This window comes from Colobus angolensis, unplaced genomic scaffold (assembly GCF_000951035.1).
Source record: "Colobus angolensis palliatus isolate OR3802 unplaced genomic scaffold, Cang.pa_1.0 Scaffold423, whole genome shotgun sequence".
In the NCBI taxonomy this organism is placed as follows: domain Eukaryota; kingdom Metazoa; phylum Chordata; class Mammalia; order Primates; family Cercopithecidae; genus Colobus; species Colobus angolensis.
In genome coordinates, this window is record NW_012117633.1 from 552,641 (window position 1) to 578,021 (window position 25,381).

The 25,381-nt window shown below is 49.3% G+C and overlaps 1 protein-coding gene across 1 annotated transcript in view; it reads left to right on the plus strand.

Annotated features, from left to right (window-relative positions):
* KIAA1671 (KIAA1671 ortholog) overlaps positions 1 to 25,381 on the plus strand; it is a 186,475-nt gene that overhangs the window by 150,607 nt on the left and 10,487 nt on the right. The window contains exons 7-10 of the mRNA XM_011956724.1: positions 14,163 to 14,281; positions 18,176 to 18,425; positions 21,327 to 21,501; positions 23,662 to 23,786. Coding sequence (XP_011812114.1) covers positions 14,163 to 14,281; positions 18,176 to 18,425; positions 21,327 to 21,501; positions 23,662 to 23,786 — 669 coding nt within the window. The remainder of the gene's footprint in view (positions 1 to 14,162; positions 14,282 to 18,175; positions 18,426 to 21,326; positions 21,502 to 23,661; positions 23,787 to 25,381) is intronic.

Below are 25,381 nucleotides of genomic sequence, written 5' to 3' on the forward strand. Positions count from 1 at the left end.
GGAATCTCGCTGTGGCGCCCAGGCTGGAGTGCAGTGGCGTGATCTCGGCTCACTGCAAGCTCCGCCTCTCAGGTTCATGCCATTCTCCTGCCTGAGCCTTCCAAGTAGCAGGGACTACAGGCGCCTGCCACCACGCCTGGATAATTTTTTGTATTTTTGGTAGAGACAGGGTTTCACCATGTTAACCAGGGTGGTCTCAATCTCCTGACCTCGTGATCTGCCCACCTCAGCCTCCCAAAGTGCTGGGATTACAGGCGTGAGCCACCGTGCCCAGCCCGTATGTGCTTTTTAGGTATATGTAATTGTGTGCATACATGTGTGTATTTGTGTGTATGCATCTGTGTGTGTTTATATTTTTGTGTGTATATATGTTTCTGTGTATATGTGTGCATATGTGTTTGTGTTTTTGTGTACATGTTTGTGTGCATTTGTGCATGTGTTGTGTTTACATGTTTGTATATATGTGTATGTATACATCTGTGTCTTTGTGTCTTTGTATGTGTGTGTCTATACATATATGTGTGCATCTGCGTGTGTTTGTGTGTGTTTTGTGGATATGTGTTTGTGTATATGTACATGTATGTATGCATCTATGTGGGTGTGTTTTGTGTATGTACGTTTGTGTGTATATACATGTATGCATGGATGTGTGTGTGCACGTATCTCTCTGCTTGATGGACTCCCAGTAGCAGGGCTGGTCAGGCCACTTTGTGACATTGGACTGTCATCATTCCTGTAGAACACAGCTGAGTTGGTGGCAGTGTCCTGTCAGGGAGAGACCAGGCCTCAGGCTGGAGGATTTGGGGTCCTCAGTCAATGGGGAGACACACCCAGCTCCCTGCCTCCTCCACAGGTTTACACGTACGCCGCAAGGCTGCAATTCTGTCACCTGACAAGTGGAGCCCTAGCCTGAAATAAACTATGAGAGAGATGTTTTGACATGTGATGTTTCAAAAAAAGAAGTCAAATTGGGCTTAGGCTGTTTTAAGAATCCCTCCAAGAGGAGCCAAGTTGGGATCAGTGGGAGCAGATTCCATTAAAAGGAGATGCTGGGAAACGTAAAAGAATTATATACTTACATATAATTATACATTTTCAAAATGTACTTTTTATATCACTAGCCGCAAATGTTACAAAATACAAAAAGAGGTAGAATACAAAAATGTCCTCTCTCCCCGTCCTCTAGTCACGCAATTCCTCTCCTAGAGACGAGTATGATTGCAGTTTTCTTCTGTCCTTAGATATTCTGTGCGTTTTGATCTTTACTTTCTTCCCCCTCACAAATGGCAGAATCCACCACCTGTTACTTTGCACCTTGCTTTACTCACTTAGACAGTGAATCTTGGAGGTCGTTCCATGTCAGTAAACTTATGTCTGCCTCGTTCTGTTTAACTATTCTTTCTAACAATTAAATAGTGTTCTACATTATAATTGTTCTATAATTTAGATTAAATACATTTTTAAAACTCCAAATTCTCTTTTCCCTTGACTCATCATAACCTTAGAACTGTAGAGTTTATATTAACAGAAAGTCTGAGTTAAAAGGAAAATCAAATTTGTCTATCTCCATGCAAGAGTGCCACAGTACTTCTGGAATGTTCTGTGCCCCTCCCCTCTCCCCTGATTATTTTGGGGATTTTTCTTCTCCCTTAGGATCAGTCTCTCCTATTCTGCACCTTAAATGTATCACACCGGCCACCCCAGTTTCACTGTCAGCATGCTGCACGTAGTGTTTTATTAAAAACAATTTGTTTTAAAAAGCAACAAGAATTAAACTTCAAGGGCATATATAAAAGCGAATGGTCCTGTGATATATCAAGAGGGTCTGGGTAAAGAGCAGTATCATTCTCAGACATTAGAGAGGGGGCAGGGAGTCATTTATGGGTTAATTCACTCCATCCATCCATCCATCCATCTTCACTTACTTCCTGTCCTCTATAGCTGTCTCTAAACTTGGCACTGGCATTTGAGGGTGAACAGACCGCAGTTCCTGCCCTCAGGGAGCTTACAGTTTGGAGAAGACAGTCAAACAAATGATAACCACAGCCCAACCCAATAATTTCTATGATGGCGTGAGCACAGGGGGTTCTGTGGGGGTCCTAAGAACCCACCTGGGGATGGGGGCAGCCAGGAGAGTCTTCCTGGGGGAGTGGATGCCTGGAGCGCATTTTGGGGACACATTCCAAAAAGACCCCGGGCCACATTGCCAGCAGCCAACACACTGGACCGAGGAGCACTTCCTGGGTGAAACTGCAGTGGGTGTTGATAGAGTGGGGAATCACAGGCCACTGACTTGAAACCCAGCTACCTGGGTTTTAATGGAGCTCCTTCCTCTCTGTGCCTCAGTCTTCTCATCCAGAAAGTGGGGATAGTAATAGTACCCGATTCCTCGGTTTGTTGGGAGGACTAAATGTGGCAGCCCAGCATCCAGTAAACGCCATCCAAGTGTCTGTTGTTGTTACTATTTAATGTCTCACAGCCTCAGCTCCCTTATCTGTGAAATGGGGATATTAATAGTATCTATTATGGGAATTCAACTTGATGGTCTACATAAGGAATTTGACATGGGGCCAGGCATGCAGTTGGCGCTTCTTAGGTGTTTGTGGTTGTTACTATTCTTATTGCCTCCTTGCCCACCTCTGACACCCACAGCGCAGGCTCTAGGGTACCCACTGGGCTTCTTGGGTCTAGGGGAACCCTGTCTCTGAGGCCGACAGGAGCCTGGGCCTCCCAGCCCAGCTGTTGTTTCTGTTAATAACCTCCAAGGAAGCCCCCACTCAGAGCCTTGTCAGGCACTCCCAGCCGGGAAACCAAATACACCTCCTGCAGACCAGCTGCAAACTTGTGTTCCTGTCACTTTGGGTAGCGCTTGTCCCATGGAGACAGCTTGTCTCTGCCACAGGCATCATTTTGCAGCCTGCACACCACGGTGGATGACTCAGCGGCCCTGCAGAGCTGGGGCTGCAGACCATTATGTGATGTGGGACCTTCCCCAGGGTGCCCTTGGAAGGAGTCCTCGTCTCCCTGGACGTCAGGTCCAGGGAGATACTGGGGGATGTGGTTTAGGTAGCCACTCTGGTTCTTAGCTGAAAGATGGAACTGTCAGGCCTCATTAGAACCTGTTAGCACCTTGTCATGATGTTTGTTAAAATGCTATATTTGGAAACTGAACAGTGGACACCAACATCATGTAGACTGGCATCTGCCCAGCATTGACCACGTGCCAGGCATGTGTAAGTTGTCCCCAGACATTGACAGAATGCTGCCAGCAACCCTAAGCTTCCCATATTACAGATGGGGAAGTTGAGGATAGAGAGGTTGAGTTGTAGCCAGCAAGTGGCAGAGCTGGATTTGCTCCGGTCTGCTCGGTCATGGAGTCCTAGCTCAGAACTGCTAACCTGTCCCACCTCCAACATGTCAGAGCATCAGGATAGGTTAATTTCATATCTGCAACCTACAAGTTTGTGGTTTAGGTTGCTAATCAGTAAGGGCTGTTAGCATATCTCTGGAATGTTTATAAAAACTGGTTTTAGTGAAGCCCCGAGGAGTGAGCCCCATTATTTCATCATTAGGTGGGTGCACCACCAACAGTGTGAAGAATCTGAATACATGCTCATTTAAAGGGGAATGAGCCAAACCCTTTACACCGCAGTTCACGCAGAAGGTTTTGTTAGCCGGCCGTCAGAGGTTAGCCATCAAGCTGCAGAGAGCCACTGAGACCTCCAGTCGCAGACCATTGATCACCAAGAGAGTAAACTGAGGCACAGAGAAGGGCAGGGCCTTGCTTGAGGTCATCTAGGGAATGGAGCCAGAGCTGAGGATGGCACCTGTGCTCATGACAACGGGTCAGGAGGTACAGCGCAGCCACGTGCACACAGGTGCACAAAGGTTAGAGCCGCAGCCCAGGTGGGCCCATCCAGTCCCCTCATTCAGAGGCTTGGGCACACATGCCCCCTCCACCTCCCTGTCACTCTTGCCCCGTGTCTCTCTCTGTGCCCGTCTCTGTGCTTCTCAGTCATGGGCTTGCTCTTCTGGTTCGGTCTTGCTCCCATCTCTGTCCTTGCTGCTTCTCTCTCTGCCTCTGCCTCCCTGTCTCTGTCTCCCTCTCCTCTTCTACTCTGTCTCCTCCATACCAGGCTTGCATCAACCCCAGAGATGACCTCGAGGCCTTCCTGCACCACTGAGTAGTGTCCACAGCATGTCCTGAGTAGCCTGCAGCCAGGAGATCAGCCCAGAGTAGTGTCCACAGCATGTCCTGAGTAGCCTGCAGCCAGGAGATCAGCCCAGACCCTGGACCATGACGTTGTCCGAGCCACCACACCCAGCCACATCCAGCCGCACCTGACTACACCTGGCCCAGCCCGGCCACACCTACATTGTTGTCCTTGGAGCCCACTGAGGGGGAGTCAGTGGCTGCTGTCCCACAGCATTCCCTGAGAAGCACCATTCCTCCCCTGACATAGAACTGGGGATGGGGCAAGACTTGGCTTGTGCTGTAACCAGAGGTGACACAGTGGTCTGCCCAGAAGCCCATCATACATCCTGACTTCTCTCCCAGCTGGGACCCAAGTCCATGGGAGGGGATGTTGTGCAGGTTTTTGCTGGCAGCTTTGAGAGAGGGTCCTGAGGGGTCTGCCCAGCCTCATATCCCATCTAGTTCCTTCCAGTCTGACCTCCTTCTTTCCCCTTCCCTTCCCTCCTCTCCCCTCCCTTCATCTCCCATCCCTTTCTTCTATTCCTCCTTTCCTAACATCCCTTTTCCTTCTTCTCTCCTTCTCTCCTTCCTATTTATTGAGCCCTTACTATGTGCCAGGTAGTATAACTAAGCACTGAGAATTATGACAAAACATAGCGATTCCCTCGGAGACTGCATGTGCTGGGAGGGACACACATTCAACGAGTCATACAAATGGTTTCAGGACCACCAACTGAGGCCAGGGCTCTGAAGGGGAGGATGCCCACGTAGACCACGGGAGTCAGGGAAGCCCCTGAGAGAAGCTGACATCAGTGTGCCATCTGAAGGATGAGTGGGCCTGGGCCAGTGAAGGCAGCATCCTAGACGGAGCCAACAGCTCAGACAGGGGACTGTGGCACGATGGTGCTTTGTGTGTGTGAGGATCGCGTGGCCAGATCAGAGTGGGTGAGGAAAGAGGGTGAGATGAGGGCACCAGGAGTGAGTGCTGGTCAAGTGGGACCCACAGGGCCCAGTGAGACCCCGGCTTTATCTTTAGAGTGCTGCGAAGGGAGCCACTGGAGGGATGGGAGCATGTATGCTGAGGCCATTCTAGACCTTCTGAAAAGACGGTCCTGACAGCTGGGTGCAGGGTGGATGTGAGACAGACTGCGGGACTTGACCCATCCTTGGCCTCCAGCCCCTCCGCTTCTCTTCCCAGGCCCAACTGAGACTCCACCTGTGGATGCACTTCAGGATGGCCTGTGGTGACCAGAGCACTGGCCAGGGAGTCAGGACGCTGGGTTTCAGGCCTGGCTGGGCATGCCTCCCACTGCCTGGTCCTCAGTTTTCCCCTCTGTAAAATGGTCAGTGAGGACCCAGGAAAGCCCTCAGTGTCAAGCCAGAGCCAGGAGAATGTGCTGTCTTTGGAGAGCACGAGTTTGGGTGCCAGGCAAACTCGGGTTCAAATCCCAGCTCCACCCCTTCCAAACCATGTGACCTTGGGCATGCCAGATCGACTCCCTGGGCCTCCATCTCTTCCTCTGTGAAATGGGTTCCTCATGGTTCCTACTTCATAGGCTTCTTGGAACTTGCCATGGCATAATGATCGGCACATTGTCAGCGCTCAGGAGTGTCAGCCCCTGCCATTATTGTCGTTGTTATTGCTTGGCCATGGTACTGGTCTGGCCTGGACACAGGATGAGAAGCTGCCTGGGCCCACAGGGGCACTGGGACAGAGCGCGTGTCCCCCACGCTGGCCTGGGCCCCATGACCGCAGCGCTCCCTGCACAGCTGGGGGTATAGAATTGCAGAGGAGATTGAGACACACTTCTGGAATCTCTCAGAACTCCTCTGTCAGCTGTGTGCCACTGAGCACTGCCCTGACTCAGGGTTCTTTCTTAGGCGGATGTGTCAAACACCCCAAAATACATGCAGGTGTAATATTTTCTCTTTTTCCCATCCCCTGTGTAACTATATCGCCTTTTCTATTTAAGAAGCTCATGGCTACTCACTGCAAAAACATTATTCTCAGAAATGTATTTCTCCAACAAATCTTTATTCCAGGACTACTGGAGGTGAGGTGTTGTTCTAAGTGCTGGGGTACTGTGATGAGTGAACTCAGCTCCTATAGATCACGGATCAGCAAACTACTGCCTGAAAGCAAAATCTAGCCAGCTGCTTCTTTTGTAAATAAAGTTTTATTGGGACACAGCCACATACACTCATTTAGCTTTTAGTCTGTGCTGCCTTTGCACTAACAACAGCAGAATTGAGTAACTGGAACAGAGACCATCATCATGACCCACAAAGCCCCAAATATTTACTCTCTGGCCCTTTGTAGAAAAAGTTTGCTAAACTCCGGTGTAGATTGACTAAGAGCCTGTCTCTGATTGGTACTTAATTCATGATGTGTACATACACTCCCATTTATGTGTGTGTTTTCACAAAACTGGTGTCACAACACACATTGTTTTGTTACATTAAAAAAAAAATTGTTCTGGTCTGGCATGGTTGCTCAGGCCTATAATCCCAGCACTTTGGGAGGCAGAGGCAGGTGGATCGCTTGAGCCCAGCAATTCAAGACCAGCCTGGGCAACACGGTGAAACCTTGTCTCTACAAAAAATATAAAAATTAGCCAGGCATGGTGGCACATGCCTGTAGTCCCAGCTAGGATCGCGTAAGCCTAGGAAGTTGAGGCTGCAGTGAGCCGTGACAGTGTCACTGCACTCCAGCCTGGGCGATAGTGAGACATTGTCTCAAAAAAAAAATTTTGTTTTTTTTACGTTTTCTAGTTTATGGCAAGCATCTTTCTGTGACAGTAAATATTATTTCTGGACATTATTATTTGGCTGCCTTTTTTTTTTTTTTTTTTTTTTTAGATATAGAAACATATTGTCTGCAAACAAGGATACTTTAACCCTGTCTCTATTTGGCTGCCTTTTTTTTTTTTAAGACAGAATTTCACCACTGTCACCTAGGCTGGAGTGCAGTGGCGCAGTCTCGGCTCATTGCAACCTCTGCCTCCCGGGTTCAAGTGATTCTCCTCCCTCAGCCTCTCGAGTAGCTGGGACTGCAGGCGCCCACCACCATGCCCAGCTAATTTTTATATCTTTAGTAGAGATGGGGTTTCACTATGTTGGCCAGGATGGTCTCGATCTCTTGACTTCATGATCTGCCCGCCTCGGCCTCCCAAAGTGCTGGGATTACAGGCGTGAGCCACCGTGCCCAGCCATTCCTTGGCTGTATTTATCCATTGCATGGATATTGTATTTCACCATTCCCTGCCTTACTGGACATTCAGGGTGTCTCTAGTATTCTGCAGTAATAACTAATGCTGCAGGGCGGTGTCCATGTTCATAGATCTTGGCAGGTGTCTTTGATGGTTTCCTTGAGATAAATTCCTGGAGCTAAAATTACTGAGTTAAGAGTATGCAGATTTTAAATTTGGGGACATATGTTAGGGTTTGTTTTAATATAGCCTTTAAGGGGTACGTGTTAGCCTGTCTCCCCAAAGCTGTCCACTGAGGCACTTGTCTTTGCCTGCAAGACAAGGGCCCAGAGTTCTCACCTTCCAGTGGCTTTGGGGCTTGGCAAGCCAGTCCAGGCAAGTGGTTTTTAAACCTGCCAAGTCTTGAGGTTTTTCAGAGCATTGTAACCTACATCTCCTTCTGAGAGCCTCCTGACGCATCATAGGAAAGGTGGGGCAGGTAGAATGTTGGTGGCAGGAAGGAGCACTGGGAAAGGAGCCCAGAGCCTGGGTTCCAGTCTCCCCAGCTCCGCTTCCCACTCACCAGGAGAACTAAGAGCACCATAGCTGTTCCTGTTTCTGGGCCTCCGTTTTCTCATCTGAAAAGGAAGGGCCGACTGAATGGACTCAGAGGGTCTGTCCAGGTCTACATTATAGGATTCAGTCAACCTCATTTGACATATGACCAAACCGAGGTAGGGATTGGAGACTTGGATAGATGGAGACCAATTCAGGCAGAGCTCTCTGCCTGCCTTTTAATTCATCATGTGTATTTTCAGAGTATCTTGTAGATTATCCACCTGCCTGCAGTCACTAAGGGTGTTTTTTACAGCAGCCTGTGAAGCAAAACGGAGTTGGAAGAACATCCTGCCTTAAAGCTAATAAAACAACCTGACTTTTAGAAAGTGAGTTGCAGGGGCTGGGTGCGGTGGCTCACGCCTGTAATCCCAGCACTTTGGGAGGCCAAGGCGGGCGGATCACGAGGTCGGGAGTTCGAGACCAGCCTGGGCAACATGGTGAAACCCCGTCTCTACTAAAAATACAAAAATCAGCTGGGCCTGGTGGCACGCTACCTGTAGTCCCAGCTACTCGGGAGGCTGAGGCAAGAGAATTGCTTGAACCCAGGAGGTGGAGGTTGCAGTGAGCCGAGACTGTATTATTGCACTGCAGCCTGGGCAACAGAGCGAGACTCCGTCTCGAGAAAAAAAAAAAGAGTTGCAGGCCTGTGTGTGTATGTGGTTGATTTTGAGGCCTCGCAGCTCTGGGGCTAAGCTCAAGTGTTGTGATTTGAAATTCCGCCAAGTTCTGGTAGAATGATGAGGCATGAATAACTTGTAATGCACACAGGGTTACCAGGATACTAACTAGAGAAAGTGCTGATTAACAGCTTGCTTTCTTAAACTGCATTTACAAGATGAATTCCCTTAGGTAACCCTAGCCCCTACATGACTCCAAATTTGAGGGTCTGTGTGTGTTAAAAGAGCAGAGAACGCAGTTATATTCACTGTAACTGCTTTGGCTGAATATTGAGACACAGAGAAGTAGCTCGCCCAAGGTCATATAGCTACCATGTGGTGGTCTCTGGATTCAAGTCCAGATGTTCTGGTTCTGCAAACAGTGCTTGTTCAGGGAAGACTGCAGAGAAAGTGGTACATGATAATTATTATATTGTGGAAAATTCTACAGCAGTGCTGTACACTAGAGATTTCTACAGAGGTAGAAAAGTGTTCTCCATGCTATTCAGTATGGTGGGTGGCTGTGGAGCCCTTGAAGTATGGCTAATGCCATAGGGGAACTGAATTATTAGTATTATTTAATGTCAATTAATGTAAATTAAATTTAAATAATCATAAGTTGCTGGTGGCTACTGTATCAGATGGCACAGATGTAGAGACCTGAGGTCTAGGGGATGATGGGAGCCTGGGGCCTCCTGAGCCAGCCCTCAGGGTAGGATGGTGGGAAAGTTCAGGGAAGGCTTCCTGGAGGAGGAGCCATCAAAGTTGAAATCTGAATGATAGCTTGGAGGTGGTGGCTGCTCTGCCAGGTCTGGAGGTGAGAGGGAGGAATGTGAGGGGAGGGAAATGGGGCTGAAGGATCCAGTGGGAGGGACTGGGGAGTGAGAGGAAGGGTACGGGAGGAGGGAAGCAACATTGAAGGAGTTTCGAGCCCACCAGGCCCCGCACCCATGCAGGCCCCACAGGCCGTCACCCTAACCCTAACCCCAACCTTTACCTGGAGGGATGTGGGGGGCCATGGAAGGGCTTTGAGCAGGGACCTATGCAGTTTTGGAAAGTAGAATGAGAAGAACATACGGGGCGAAGGATGCCAGGGGAGCCCCCTCGGAAGCTGCCGCAGTGGGTGAACAGATAACTGGTCATAGCTGGAAGGAGTGTTCCAGAAAGAGACTTCGAAGGACTGAGGATCAATGCAGTGTGGCAGTGAAGGCGAGAGAGGAGGCAGGGGCGCTGGCCTCAGGACCCTCAGTCTGGCATTAGGCAGTGGAGGGAGGAAACCCATCCATCCCTGACTCTTGGAGAGTTCAGATCCCTGAGTCTAAATCCGAAACCTCTGTGGAGAGGGCATGCGGATGGTTGTATAAAGGGAAGCCACCATGTTTTGATTGGACACCATTTATCCCCAGGACCATCCACAAGAGGTCTGGAAACTGCCCCCTGCCGCCTGCCCTGATTTCATCCTCAGCAATGGACTTGACCTTTTGGTTTCTGGGGGACGCCTGCAGACTCCTTCTTCCATCACTCAGCACTGAAGGGGATCCCCCTCTCTCAGGGATTTTAAGAACCCTTTGCCAAGGCTCCATTACCCTCTCTGACTCCAAAGAGGGTCTGAAAATTGCTCTAATCATGACAGTTCCCATTTCCTGGGCACCCATTTGTGCCAGGCAGTGAGCTTAACACTTTCCAGAGATTATCTCTTGATACCTCAAAACAGTCCTTGTTTTTCCAGTGTGAAAACTGAGGCTTGGATGGGTGGAGTCACTTGCCAGGCTACACAGCTGGGCAGAGCAGAGACAGCAAGCCCTGCCCTGTATCCCCACCCTAGCTATAAGCTGTCCTCAAGCTGTCACTCCTTTGCCCCCCATTGAGCTTAGCACACCTGCACACCCAGGCACAAGCCCAGCATCCACTTTGTAGCCTCAGGACAACAAGCTGCTTGGGACAACGATGTCTTGTCTTCCACCAGAAACAACCCCTAATTCCCCAGCATCTGGCCTCTGAATCTGACCTCCGAAGGGCATTAAGTTAAGGAAAGGCCAGTTCCATCACATCTTCGAAAACAGTAAGGAGCTGGGAGCGGGCTCAGATGACTGCCCCCAGCCCCGCATCCCAGGGAGATACTCTGTTGACGGTGCTGTGCCTCTGAGTGTATCAGGTGACCTTGCAAAGCGAAAACATAACACTCCCCAGCAGGGCCTGAGTGCCTCCTTACAGCGCGCTAACAGCTATCCCCATGTGCTGCCCGTGGGCTTGGAGGTCAGGCAGCCTCTTCCAAAGCTGGCTCGCTCATCCAGATCCCAAAGCCCTTTGACCTGGTGACACTATACCTAGGAATTTCTCTTACGGGAATAATCTCAGAGATGTGTTGATTTAGCCTCAGGGATGTTCATCATATTATTGGTTGTAGTGGCGAAGAAAATCCTCAGCAAGCAAAAATCCCAGCACTTGGGGACTGGTTAATTGGAAGATGCTGCATCTGAAAAGTGAAATATTCTTCAGCCAGTAAAATGGTGATGTAGGTGAATGGATCCTGAGAGAATTCTGGGCAGGACTATGACAGGATACTGTCTTTGGGTGATGAGTTCTTTTAAAATGTATTCTTTGTGATTTTCCGTTACTCCTAAATGTTTTACAATTAGTAAGGTATTATGTTGTAACTAGAGACAGAAAAGCTTCTACAGACAGTAGAATTAAGAGTGGACAGCAGCTGTGATTCGGGTCTCTGAGTGTAGCCATTTAGCAGGGGTGACTGAGGGATTTATTCTGAATTCCCGTCCTTGTACACCCCTCATTCTCAGTATTCCCACCAACATCATGGGGTACATGAGTATCTCCAAAAGGCAAGAGAAAGAGAACGGGAAGGAGGGGACCGTTTATGGGATGTTTCCCGAGTGCTGCGCCCTGTTCTGGGAGCTGTCACATTTGTGTCTGTGCCCTGGGGGTGACCATTATTTTCTCACTGAATTCTTGTAACTTCTCTGCAACTCAGAGAGGGAAGCCAGAGCCCTGAGGCCACACAGCAGGCTTTTCCCCAGGCGCCCACTCATTCTGCAGGACCACACGGACCACACACACATGCTTTCTCAGTTCAGTGTGGTTCCAGATAACCTGAGAAGAGGCTGGCTCCCCTGCCTGGGAGGAAGATAAGCTGCTGAGGAACAATCAGCCCACCTCCATTAATTAAGCACCTACTGCATGCCAGGCAGGCTCCAAGAGGGGAACAGAAACACTGGAGCATCCCAGGCTTAAAGGGCAGATCTGATGAGTTGCAGGATCCCGGAGCCTGCATCTGTGCCGTGACCTCCCACGCCCAGTTCCCCGGTGCTCAGTAAATATCTGTCGCGTAAATAACTTATGTGTCACATTCTGTCTGGTAGAATTGATAAGTCATCCAGGGTATACAGTGGTGGCTCACGCCTGGAATCCCAGCACTTTGGGAGGCCGAGGTGGGCGGATCACCTGAGGTCAGGAGTTCGTGACCAGCCTGGCCAATGTGGTGAAATCCTGTCTCCACTAAAAATGCAAACAAATTAGCCAGGCATGGTGGTGTGTGACTGTAATCTCAGCTACTCAGGTGGCTGAGGCAAGAAAATCACTTGAACCCGGGAGGCGGAGGTTGCAGTGAGCTGAGATGATTGTGCCACTGCACTCCAGCCTGGGAGACAGAGCGGGACTCCATTTCAAAAAAAAAAGAAGTTTAAGGAGGAGACATCACCATGGGTTGCAATAGCTTTGGGTAAGAAGGATTGATAGGGAAGTGCAATGGCACAAACAAGGCGCAGAGGCCAGGAGTGTGTGAGCTTGTGTGGGAGAGAGTATATAGTAAGCCAAAGAGTATGGGATAGAGAGTTTGTTTGGAGCAAGGGTAGGGCATGGGATCAGACAGGAAATTTGGGGGCTCGCTTGCAAGGGGCCTTGGATTTCAGCAGGAGGACAATAGGGAGCCCCGGAAGGTGCTTGAGCAGGAGATGATCTGAAGCATATTCCAGCAGAATGTGCCTCCTGCCCTCAAATGGAACAGAACGTAAGGAGTAAAGATGAGCCCTGTTTGTCTTTCTGGGCCAGTCTTACGCCCTAACCCCCATGTCCAAATTCCTCATCAAAAGATGTGACTGGGGCCAGGCGTGGGGGCTCATGCCAGTAATTGCAATGGTTTCAGAGGCCGAGGCAGGAGGATTTCTTGAGCCCAGGAGATTAAGACCAGCCTGGGCAACATGACAAGACCCCATCTCTACAAATTTTTTTTTTAAAAAAGGTGGGTGTGGTAGTGTTTGTATACCTGTGCTCCCAGCTACTTGGGAGTCTCAAGCAGGAGGATCACTTGAGCCCCAGAGGCCGAGGCTGGAGTGGGCTGTGATTGTACCACTGTACTGTAGCCTAGGTGACAGAGTAAGACCCTGTCTCAAAAAAAAAAAAACAAAAAAAAGATGGTGATTGAGAGCGTCATTCAAAGCTCAGGCAGCCAAGGCCGTCTGAGCCATCCGCGTGCCAACGGCCCATCCAAGGATTCTACTTTTCGTTTTGTCTTGAGTGCACCAGCATCTCCCCACTCAACAAAGCACAAGCCTAAGTGGCAGCCATTTCAATGGCCACATCACAGGGAATGGGCTTTTAATTTGCGAAGCAGACGAAGGAGGGAAGGCAGTTCAAGTTCAGTCGTTTAATGGGGATTTATGGCGTTTCCACCATGTGCCAGGCTTGGCCCTGTGGTCAGTTCTGTGCTAATCAGCACCCTTGTTCCTGCCTGCCCCCTCTGAGGGCCCGGGCTGAGGGCCGAGACCAGCAACAGACCAGGTTGCAACAGCCCAAGGGATTGATGTTGCCTGATGTGCAGTGGTTTGGACCTGGGGGTTGAAGTCCACTTCACCGGCTGTTTACTGGCTATTTGACTTGGGGCATGTAATTTCATGTTTTTAAGTCTCAATTTTATCATCTATAAAATGGGGATTGTAATAAGATCCACCCCATGGGATTGTCAAGGGGCTGTAGTTCAACCAGGTAATCTCATGTCAAGAGCTCAGCCCGATGCCTGTCCCAAGTTCGGTGCTCCACGGATCTTGTGTCTGGTGATGCAGATGGGAAACATGGTGGTGGTAGGAACCTGGGCAGGTGGGTGCAGAGAGGTTGCCCTAGCCAGATTCATGAGTCTGGGTAACAATGAAGATGAGAGAAGTGTGCCCAGGCTGGACCATGAGGAGGAGAGACGGCCATTGAGGTGGGGGCCAGGCGATGCCCTGCAGGACTTCACATGCCAGGTAGGGTGACCACTTCATCCCAGTTTGCCCAGTTTTAGCACTGAAAGTCCTGTATCCTGTGATATATTGGGCAAACCAGGACAATTGATCACCTAGTGCCCAGCCAAGATGTCTGGCCCTACTTAGGAGGGCAGTGGGGAGCTGGGATGGGCTTGAGCGGGGGCCATGCCATCTGACTTGCGTGTCGGCCGGGACGGGGGTTCTGAGTACATTTCCCAGTAGAAATCTCACATCTGGCTCGTCTTTGCAGGACCAGCTGAAGCAGTGTTTCTCCCGGCGGCCCACTGAACCCAAGGACACTGACACCCTCGTGCATGAAGCCGACAGCCAGTATGGGACGTGGACAGAGCAGCGCCAGAGCGGGGAGAGGTAGGACACGTGCGGCAGGATTCTGGCTGCAAGGGGGCATCTGGGCTGGAGTTGCTGCAGCCCACCCACCTCCTGATTTCTATATTGCTAAAACCTCCAATCTGTAATTATAAGAGGAACCCATTCTTGTTTTAAAAAAGAAATTAGGAAGTACAAAAAAATAATAAAGATTATGGACCAGGTGCGGTGGCTCACGTCTGTAATCCCAGCACTTTGGGAGGCTGAGGTGGGTGGATCGCTTGAGCTCAGGAGTTCGAGATCAAACTGGGCAACACGGTGAAACCCCGTCTCTACTAAAATACAAAAAATGAACTTGGTGTAGTGGCATACGCCTGTAATCCCAGCTACTCGGGAGGCTAAGGCAGGAGAATCACTTGAACCTGGGAGGCGGAGGTTGCAGTGAGCCGATTGTGCCATCGCCCTCCAGCCTGGGGGACAGAGCAAGACTCTGTCTCAAAAAAAATACAAACAAAAAAAAGATTATGGGCCAGCTGCAGTGGCTCAACACCTGTAATCTCAGCACTTTGGGAAGCCCAGGCGGGCAGATCACTTGAGGCCAGGAGTTTGAGACCAGCCTGGCCAACGTGGCGAAACCCCGTCTCTACTAAAAATAAAAATAAAAAAAATTAGCTGGATATGGTGGTGGGCACCTGTGATCCCAGCTGCTCAGGAGGCTGAAGCATGAGAATCACTTGAACCCGGGAGGTGGAGGCTGCAGTGAGCCAAGATCACACCAGTGCACTCACTCCAGCCTGGGTGACAGAGACACCTTGCCAAAAAAAAAAAGATAATGATATATGAAATATCCAAGATAGGCAAATCCCACAGAGATAGAAAACAGATGAGGCTCTAGGGATGGAAAGGGAATGGGGATTGACTACTTCATGGGTACCTGGTTTCTTTTTGGGGTGATGGAAATTTCTAGGATGCCAGTGATGATGGCTGCACAACACTGTGTCCCACATGTGACCAATGGCAAACTGTATTTTACCACAGTGATAAAAATGATAAATCATCGATATTGAAGTTGGGAGGGGGTTGAGAGAATTGAAAATGGTAAGAAAAAGTAAAAGGAAAGCAAAGGCTTTTTTTTTTTTTGAGAGGAGTCTCGCTGTGTTGCCCAGGCTGGAGTGCAGTGGCGCAATGTCAGCTCACTGCAAGCTCCGCCTCCCGGGTTCACACCATTCTCCTGCCTCAGCCTCCCAAGTAGCTGGGACTACAGGTGCCCACCACCATGCCCAGCTAATTTTTTTTGTATTTTTAGTAGAGACGGAGTTTCACCATGTTAGCCAGGATGGTCTTCATCTTCTGACCTTGTGTCCGCCCATCTCGGCCTCCCAAAGTGCTGGGATTACAGGTGTGAGCCACCACGCCCGGCCGGAAAGCAAAGGTTTTTTACAGTGCCTGAGAAAGCTGTTTTTCCCACTGACGCATGAAATATGTGTTTAGTTATGAACTTACTTAAATTTCTCTAGAATACCACTGCAAGAGCACTGGACTGAGTCTGGAAACTCACATCTTGGTTTTGCACATGTCCCTATGTGACCCTAGGAGCCCCTTCCTCTCTCGGGGTCTCCATTCCCCAGCTCTGACCTCGGGCCAGTGGGAGCTGGAGTGTGGACTTGGGTGCACCCCTGGGTGGGCGCTCCCTGCTGTCCAGCAGAGACACTGCAGCTTCCCCTCCTCTGGCCACCTCAGGAGCATGGCGCTCCCAGCCTTGGACAGTGGTGCCACCTGCTGTCTCTCGATGGTATTACCTTCATCCCTTGTGGATTTGCCTCAATCCACCCTACAACCCTAACATCCTCCATATGACAAGTAATGAAATCATCCCAGAGCTGACAGAAAGCACGGTGAAATGCCAGCACACCTGTGGAAAGTTCTGCTCAAGGGAGCAGCCTGGTGGTCTTGAGAGTAGGCCCACTTGTCAGGTGTGCCCACCTGTCCTTTCTCAAGGCAAGAGTTTCCCATGACCTGGAGGCTTTGCTAGGCTATTGGCTTAGATGTCATTTTTAATATGTGGGTGGAGGCAGGGCAGGAGGTTGTTAATGACTTGAATTATCTGTAAATTTTCTATCTTACATGGTTCCAATGACCCAAGCGATACCTGACTGTATTATCATAGGAAGAGATTTCAGAAGTAGGAGAGAGCCAAGGACATGAACGCTGAAGTCAGATTGCCTGGGCTCCATCCCAGTTCTGCTACTTCGGGCAAGCTAATTTACATCTCTGTTCTCAGTTTCCTCTCCTTTAACAAGGTGAATAAGAATATTTAGGCTGGGCGTGGTGGCTCAAGCCTGTAATCCCAGCACTTTGGGAGGCCAAGATGGGCGGATAACGAGGTCAGGACATCGAGACCATCCTGGCTAACCCGGTGAAACCCTGTCTCTACTAAAAAAATAAAAAATAAAGAAATTAGGTGGGCAAGGTGGCGGGCACCTGTAGTCCCAGCTACTCGGGAGGCTGAGGCAGGAGAATGGCGTAAACCTGGGAGGCGGAGCTTGCAGTGGGCTGAGATCCGGCCACTACACTCCAGCCTGGGCAACAGAGCAGGACCCCGTCTCAAAAAAAAAAAAAAATATTTAAGTTCACGAGGCCAATTCTATTAGTCTGTTTTCACACTGCTATACAGAACTACCTGAGACTGGGTAATTGATAAAGGAAAGAGGTTTAATTGACTCACAGTTCTGCAGGGCTGGGGAAGCCTCAGGAAACTTACAGTCATGGTGGAAGGTGAAGGGGAAGCAAGGCACGTCCTACATGGCAGCAGGAGAGAGAGAAGGGGAAGGTGCCACACACTTTTAAACCATTAGATCTTGTGAGAGCTCACTCACTACCATGAGAACAGCAAGGTGGACATTCGCCCCCATGATCCAGTCACTTCCCCCCACCAGGCCCCTCCTCCAATTTGACTTGAGATTTATATGGGTACACAAATCCAAACCATGTCACCAACCCTAACTTGTAGGATTGTGGCAGTTATAGGATAATCCTCATAGGATTTTTGGAGAGGATTGGATGACACATTTTTTAGCACAATTCCTGGCACATAGTAAATGCTCAGTATATTTTTATTAAATGACTGAATGAATGAGTGAATGAAATAACGCAGATCCCACCACCTGCTCTTCCATGGGTAACTGCTGATAACAATTTGATCTACATCAGCACTGCCCAGCAGAAATAGATGATTTGATCCTTATGCAATATATACATGTATTGAAACACCCCTCTGTACCCCAGAAACATGTGTAATTACTATGTATCAATTATAAATAAAAAAGAATTATAATGTGAGCTGCAAATGCAAGACATATATGTAATTGAAAATGTCCTGGTAGCTATACCAAAAGAATAAAAAGAAACAAGTGAAATTAAATTTAAGGATATATTTTTATCGGAACCAAGGGATCCAAAATACTCTCATTTCCACATGCAGTTAACATGAAAAGTTATTAACAAGGCAGTTTACATTCTTTTTTTCCATTCAAAGTATTGGAAATCCAGTGTGTGAGGTATAGGAAATCCAGTATGTAAGATACTCATGGCATATCTCAGCTCTGTCACTTGCTCCATTGCAAGGATCCAACAGTCACCTGTGATAAGCAGCTTCCATCCAGGACAGTGCACGGCTAGAGGGTCTTGAGTGGCACAGGACTGACTCCTCCCATTCTGCACCTGCCAGGTGTTCTAGGCAATGCCTTAAACAGCACCTCACTGTGGCACATCTTGTGCTGTTTCCAAAGAGGGTCTTCTGCTGGGATGTTCTGTCTGTGGTTACCTGGCCTATAAAACATACCCCAAGCTATGCTGCCTGCAGCATCCTTCACTTGAAATCCCGTTCTCTGAAATGTTCTCCATAACTTTGTCTCCCTTCATTCCCTTTTTTTGCAGCTTGACCACTGAGTCCCCAGATAGCAGTGCTACATCGACAAGGAAACAGCCCCCCAGTAGCCGTTTGTCTTCTCTGTCCTCTCAAACGGAGCCCACCTCGGCTGGGGACCAGTATGACTGCTCCAGGGACCAGCGGAGCACCAGCGTGGACCGCTCCAGCACTGACCTGGAATCCACCGACGGGATGGAGGGGCCGCCTCCACCGGACGCCTGCCCTGAAAAGAGAGTGGATGACTTCTCCTTCATCGATGTAAGTCTGTAGCCAGGAGCATTTCTTCTTAAATGGAAATTCCAGCCTCTCTCTGTGAATTGCTACTTCAGGTGTAGGATCTGTGTGCCAGGGACGCTTGGAGTGGGTACAGAAGGCACTGTCTTTGAAATGGGACTCACTTATGCATGTATCTTGGACCTGCCATACACCTGGTGTGTGTCTTGGGGCAAATGTCTTCACCTCTCTGAGCCTCAACTTCCTTATCTACTTGTAACCAGCACCATCAGCTCCACAGCCTCAAATACAATTGCATGTGTTCAAATTAAAACTTATCTAAGCCCTCACCTGCCAGGTAAGCAAGGAGTCTGACCACTTAACCCTGGAAGTCACCCTGAGGTTTATAGTTCCAAGCACGAAGAGCCTGGGGTTTGCTCAGAATGATTCTGCTGAACGTTCTCACTGAGGTCTTGCTGGTAGAACAGTGTCCCTGGTACCAGGGGATCCAACTCTCTCTGTAGTGGCTCTTCCAGGACAGAAAGTCCCCTCAGGCATGGGCACCTTTCATGGAGGTCCCAGGGGACAGCTCCCAGCACTCAGCTCTTTCAGGTCCCAAGCACAGCCAGGATGTCAGCTGCCCCAGCATAGCAGGTTAAACGGTCTCCTGCTCTAGCACCTTCCAGACCAGAACTTGTCCTCCTTTCCCCTGGGAGCCCCACCTCCAGGGGTCAGGCAGGTCTTCCTTTTCAACCCTTGAAACCCAGGGGTGATGTCATTGTTCTCCTCCCGTGACAATAGGGCTACCTGCCCACTCTCTGTTGGATGGAACGTCTGCGAAATCTGAAAGGGGCCCTCTCTCCTGGCAGTAAAGCCTCCCACCTACACACTTGGGCATGACTACCCACAGTTCCCCAGAGGAGGAACACCACTGCTTTAGAAAAAGGGCTGCCTTTAGGGCTTCAAAGGGGATTCACCTTCAATGTATGGCCAAGGTCTCTCGCTGGCACCTCTAGATCAGGGCAGAGACAAAGAAAGACACAAGTTCAGTCTTGATTGGGGAACCCCATTATATAACCATGGCCATGGCCATTCCCACCTCCCTGGGTGTCCTCAGGATTTGGTTGGGTGATATATTCAGTTATTCACTCAACAGACGTGTACTGAGATCTTGCTATGTGCCTTACATGCCAGCATCATGTCACTGCATCGTGAACTTTCCTGCTAGAACACTAAGTGGTTTCTTCTTGATGTCCATGATAAACAACAGTCACTGAGTTCGTTGACCACTGGCCCAGGCACATGTTAATAACCCCAGAGGCAAAACTGCCTGCCCATTTTGCAAATTAGCAAATCGAAGTGGCCATGGAGTGACTAAATGCTGGTGTCCCTAAGCATAGGTCTAACGCTTACTGAAATTATACTGAGGTTTATGTGTGATGCCCACCACGATTTGGGTCTCCTGTGGGGATACTGAGGTTTATGTATGGTGCCAACCACGATTTAGGTCTCCTGTAGGGATGGTTTGGAGGCTGAATGGGGAGGCGGAGGCAGGGCACTAAGGAATCTAGTCTCTGTATCAGGGTGAGGATGCAAGGGTGGCACCATCTTCCCCTCCAAGCCAGCCCCTCTGTCAGTGTGATTCTGTCCTACTCTCTTGGAGTCTGAAAACCTGGTTCTATTAAGTGGCCAAAGAAGCGAGCCCGCCTCTAGGTGCAGCAGGCACTCTGTGATTTCCGTCTTTCCCCCTCTTTCACTGGTGCCATGCAAGTCTCCTCACAAGACAGCACTGTGGCTGGTTTGGAAAGTAGCTATGCAAATACCACCTCCTTCCACCACCCCTAGTGGGGTGTTTGTTACTTACCATCGTTGGGAAATGATTCATTGAAATTAGCCTGTGATCACTGACTTAGAAGGCCTTGGGTGATGGAATTTCTCCAAAGTGGACCTAGGCGGAAGAAATCAACATTTCATGTAAGAACATGAGCTTGCCGGAAAGAGCTCTTGGCTGTGAGCCTTGGTCAGGCTCTGTCTGAAACAAGGGCTTTCCACACCGGAGCGCAGGGAGTTCTCTCAGCCACTGTAGGAAGGAGACACTGTTTATCTCCTTTTTATAAATAGGGACACCCCGGCTCAGAGAAGTGAAGCTCATTGCCCAAGGTCACACAGCCAGGATTCGAACCCAGCTGGGTTTGAACCCAAGCTCTGAGCACTTCACTGCTGCCTCCCGGGAGACTTCTGAGCCAGGCACTTCCCATCTCCTTACCGGGGCCCACCCAGATGGTCTGCGCTCCCCACCCTTTCACTGGGGATAGTAGTGACTTGGCAGCCCTCACCGACCCCCCACCTGTCACAGCTCAGAGTGAGTCTTCAGGGATGCCTGAAAATGGATGTCTGATGTTGCGTCCCTCCCTTCCCACCTGCACCTTAGATTATGTGAGTAAAGTAGGAATTCCACAGAGAACCTCTCAACCCGGGGACTCTGTGTGAATACGGTTGACAGGATTTAGTTAGATGTTGAATCCATTATTCATTCAACAAACAAACATTTATTGACTTCCTGCTGTGTACCGATCATTGCTGTAGATTACATACTTGTGTGATGGATGTCACTGGGAGAGAAAAGGCATTAGTATTATGTGCCTACTGAGTTCCAGGCAGCCTGGCACTGTACTAGGGCACTCAAGGTTCATTGTTCCACCTGGCTCTTGTCATCAGCCTATGGGGTATGTTTTATAGGGAAATTTAGGCTTTGGATGTTAGGTTACTATTAAATGTGGAAGCCACTGTGGGAAGGAGACACTGTTTATCTCCTAGCGCTGGCCTGGGTACCACCTAAATAGCCTCTCATCTGTCAACGAAGCTGTGTACCACCGACTTCGTTGTGGTACCCTCCATTGATGATTCCCTTGCTTTTTTTCCTCTTCCTCCCTGCTGCTCCCAAAGCAAACCTCAGTCCTCGACTCAAGTGCCCTGAAGACCCGGGTGCAGCTCAGCAAGAGAAGCCGCCGCCGGGCCCCTATCTCCCACTCCCTCCGGCGCAGCCGATTCAGTGAGTCCGAGAGCAGATCGCCTCTGGAGGATGAGACTGACAACACGTGGATGTTCAAAGACTCAACGGGTATGCCATGCCTTCTCTCCTCCTCAGACACCACACTGAACAGCAGGAAGGATTTAGACTAAGCCCTATGAAAAAATTCCTGACTTGGAAGGCTGCAGATCATTAGAACACAATTACATAGGAAACTGATTTCTTGTTACGCAGAACTTATCAGAAACTAGGTAAAACAGTGTTTTGAAGGTTAGCATATTAATTGAGGCTCTTTGAGTTACAAGAGACAGAGACATAGCTTAATAAGGTTTTACTATTTTCTGCTTCTATTTTGATTAAATTCACCCCTGTATTCTCTTTAGGTTTGCTCGCTGGTCTTTTGTCTATATTCCTGAGTTGAAAGATCTGTTCATATATTATCAGTCTTTTTTTCTGTTTTCTAACGCATCATTTAAGGCTATACATTTTCTTCTAAGGACTGCTTTGGCTGCTTACCGTATCAAAACCTGACCTGAATCTTGAAGAATGGGTAATAATGAGTTAGGGAAAGTTATTCGAGGCAGAAGTATCAACAAGATCAAAGGGACAGAGATGTAGAAAGAACATTCTGTGTGTGTGGCAGGAGCATCTCTAAGCAGTTTCATGTTGCTCAAGCTGGGAATAGCAGGATATGCTGGAAAGGTAGGCAGAGGTCAGATCATGGAGATCCCTGATGCTTTGCTAAGGAGTTAGATTTCATCTGTAGATGGAGAGCCATGAAAGACTTTTAAGAAGAAACAGGCCGGGCGCAGTGGCTCACACCTTGTAATCCCAGCACTTTGGCCGGGGTGGGCAGATCACAAGGTTAGGAGATTGAGACCATTCTGGCCAACATGGTGAAACCCCGTCTCTACTAAAAATACAAAAATTAGCCAGGCATGGCAGCGCATGCCTGTAATCCCAGCTATTCTCGGGAGGCTGAGGCAGGAGAATCGCTTGAACCCGGGAGGCGGAGGTTGCGGTGAGCTGAGATCACACTACTGCACTCCAACCTGGTGACAAAGCTAGACTTCATCTCAAAAAAAAAAAGAAAAGAAAGAAAGAAACAAAATATCTTCTTGCAATGGAAACTAGAGCAGCTGACCTGCCCACTCTCTCCAGACACACAGCCTTTAGTCCTCAAAAATGTCTTACAGGTGCCTTTGTTCATTTGGGGTTTGCCCATGACAAACATTAAGGATGTCAGACCAGGCTCTGAGCTAAGTGAGGGGCATTGCTTCTGACCAGATACCTTGAAGAAATGCTTGGAGAGTTCTCTCTCCTGCTCCTATCCCATTTCTGTTATTAAAGGAAATGTTTAAATGCCTCAGGTGAGACCTCTCTACACACTTCCTTGGTTTTCTGAGCCAAGCTCTATTAATCCACCTGGAGCAAATGAAGACCATAGTAAGGACAAAAACACACAAATACTGCCAGCTGGAATGTGGCAGAAGCACCTCTGGCTCCCATCAGCCTTGAGGAGCTGGCCAAGGGCTGGATGGGGAAGGCGGGGTCTGTGCTTTCTTAGTGTACCTCAGTTCCCTGGATACCCCAAGGGCTCCAGAGCACCAGGTCTTGCCTCGTTCATCCCCGCCCCCTCCTCCAATTCTCACTGTGCCCATGCCACATCCCGGTTTCAGGGAAGTAGAAACTCCTCGCATATCACTCCTGGAAGAGGGTACAGGCAGCCCATCACCCAAAAGCTTGAGTGATCAGCTCAGCCTCAAGCACGGGGCTGGGGTTAAGTCCCGGAAAGGGGAGCCAGGGTCAAGGAAAGTGGCTTCCTGGTCCACCTTTGGGCCGTCTTTCCACAAGACACACGAAGCTCTCCACATTCTCCTCGAGAGCATAGCCTCAGTGCATTGTTGGCTGAGAGCATTCCTGTCTACTTTCCTGCCTCTGCCAAAGATTTCCTTCTATTTCCTGGACTTTGAGTGAGCCAGGGGCTCAGGAGTTGGGTTTGCCTGTGCCCTCCCGCAAAAGAAAACCTCCTCTGCCTGTTGTCAGTGTCTTCTGGCAAGAAGCAGAGTTGTGAGAAGAGAGCATGAAAGCAGGCACCTGGGTGGTCCTCATCTGTAAAATGGGCCAGAGCATCTTCTGTGCAGGTCTGATGTGAGCGTTGCATGAGATACTGTGTGCAGATTATCTGGCACTTAGGACCTCAATACAAGGCAGCTGTCGATGACTTCAGTGCCCTTTTCTTTGCAACAGAAGAGAAATCACCCAGGAAGGAAGAGTCAGATGAGGAGGAGAAGCCATCCAAAGCTGAGAGGACCCCCGTCAGCCATCCTCAGAGGATGCCCGCGTTTCCAGGCGTGGATCCGGCAGTGCTAAAGGTACCAGACCTCTCACCAAGAGTCACCTGGTGGGCATGCTCCTCAACCTTAGCAGCATAAAGAACAGATTCCTTCCTTCCTTCCTTCTTCCTTCCTCCCACCCTCCCTCCCTCCTTCTCTCTTTCTTTCCTCCTTTCCTCCTTCCTTTTCTCTTCTTTCCTCCCTCTTCTCTTTTCTTCCTTCCTTCCTTTTTTATCCTTCCTTTTTTCCTTCCTTCCTTCCTCCTTCCTTCATTCCTTCCATTTTTGAAATAGTTTAAGATTCAAAGGAAGTTACAAAAATAACCCAGGGAGTTTCTCCGTACCCTTCACCCAGCTTCACCCACATGATAGTATCTCACATGACCATAGCACATAGGCAAAATTAGGAAATTGGCCTTGGTACAATACCATTAACAATACTACTAATTCATTTGGATTTCACCAGTGGCCCTGTGTTGCTTAATCTCTGCTTTCTCTTTTTTTTTTTTTTTTTGAGACGGAGTCTCACTCTGTCGCCCAGGCTGGAGTGCAGTGGCCGGATCTCAGCTCACCGTAAGCTCCACCTCCTGGGTTTACACCATTCTCCTGCCTCAGCCTCCCGAGTAGCTGGGACTACAGGCGCCTGCCACCTCGCCTGGCTAGTTTTTCGTATTTTTAGTAGATACAGGGTTTCACCGTGTTAGCCAGGATGGTCTCGATCTCCTGACCTCGTGATCTGCCTGTCTCGGCCTCCCAAAGTGCTGGGATTACAGGCGTGAGCCACCGCGCCCGGCCAATCTCTGCTTTCTGAGTCTCCTCCATCCCCAAACCTGCTGCTCTGTTTGGTGTCATAGCTAAGCCAAGTGGGCTGATAATCCAATTGGTGGCGCTCACCGGTGCTGAGTGTTGGAAACAGGAGTGAACAAACCCAGGCTGCTGAAGCCCTTGAGGAATCAAGGCTGGGGAAGGCAGGCACAGAAAATGATCATTTCAATTCCAGATGACACAGGAAGCCAGTGCTGGAACCACGTCCCAGTCTCCCAAATTGCACCAGCATGCCAACTGTATTATGCAATGCTGAGGGAAAGGCTGAGCTGCCTCCCTCCTCCCCACCTCCAACTCTCAAAAGTGTGTCTCGTAGTCCTGGGACCAAATGGCACTTAATTTGGGTGAGAAAAGAGGCCCTTTTGCCCCCTGTTCTGTGCCAGACATCATGTGCCTACAAACTCACTTTATGCTCCAGCGGCCTTGCAAAAGGTAGCTCTTCTCTCCCCTTTTATTGAAGAGGAAATGAAAGCAAAAAAGCCTAACTTGTTGGTAAAATTTCTCAACTCTGTGTATCCCATGCGGGCCACACAATCCCCGTGTGGGAACGCCGTGACTGTTGCTCCTTTAGTAGACGAAAGTTTTGCTTTTCTGTCATTTCTTCAAATAGAAAGTCAGTCAGTAGTGGATGTGCGTGTGTCTCCGTAATTGATTTTACAGGCCCTTAAAGTGTGAACATCTGTCAGCCGCTAGAACTAGGTTGGAGGTTTTCTCTTCCTTCCTCCCTTCCTTCCTCCCTCCCTCCCTTCCTTTTCTCTTTCTTTCCTTGCTTTTCTTTTCTCTCCCCTCCCCTCTCCCCTCCCCCCTTTC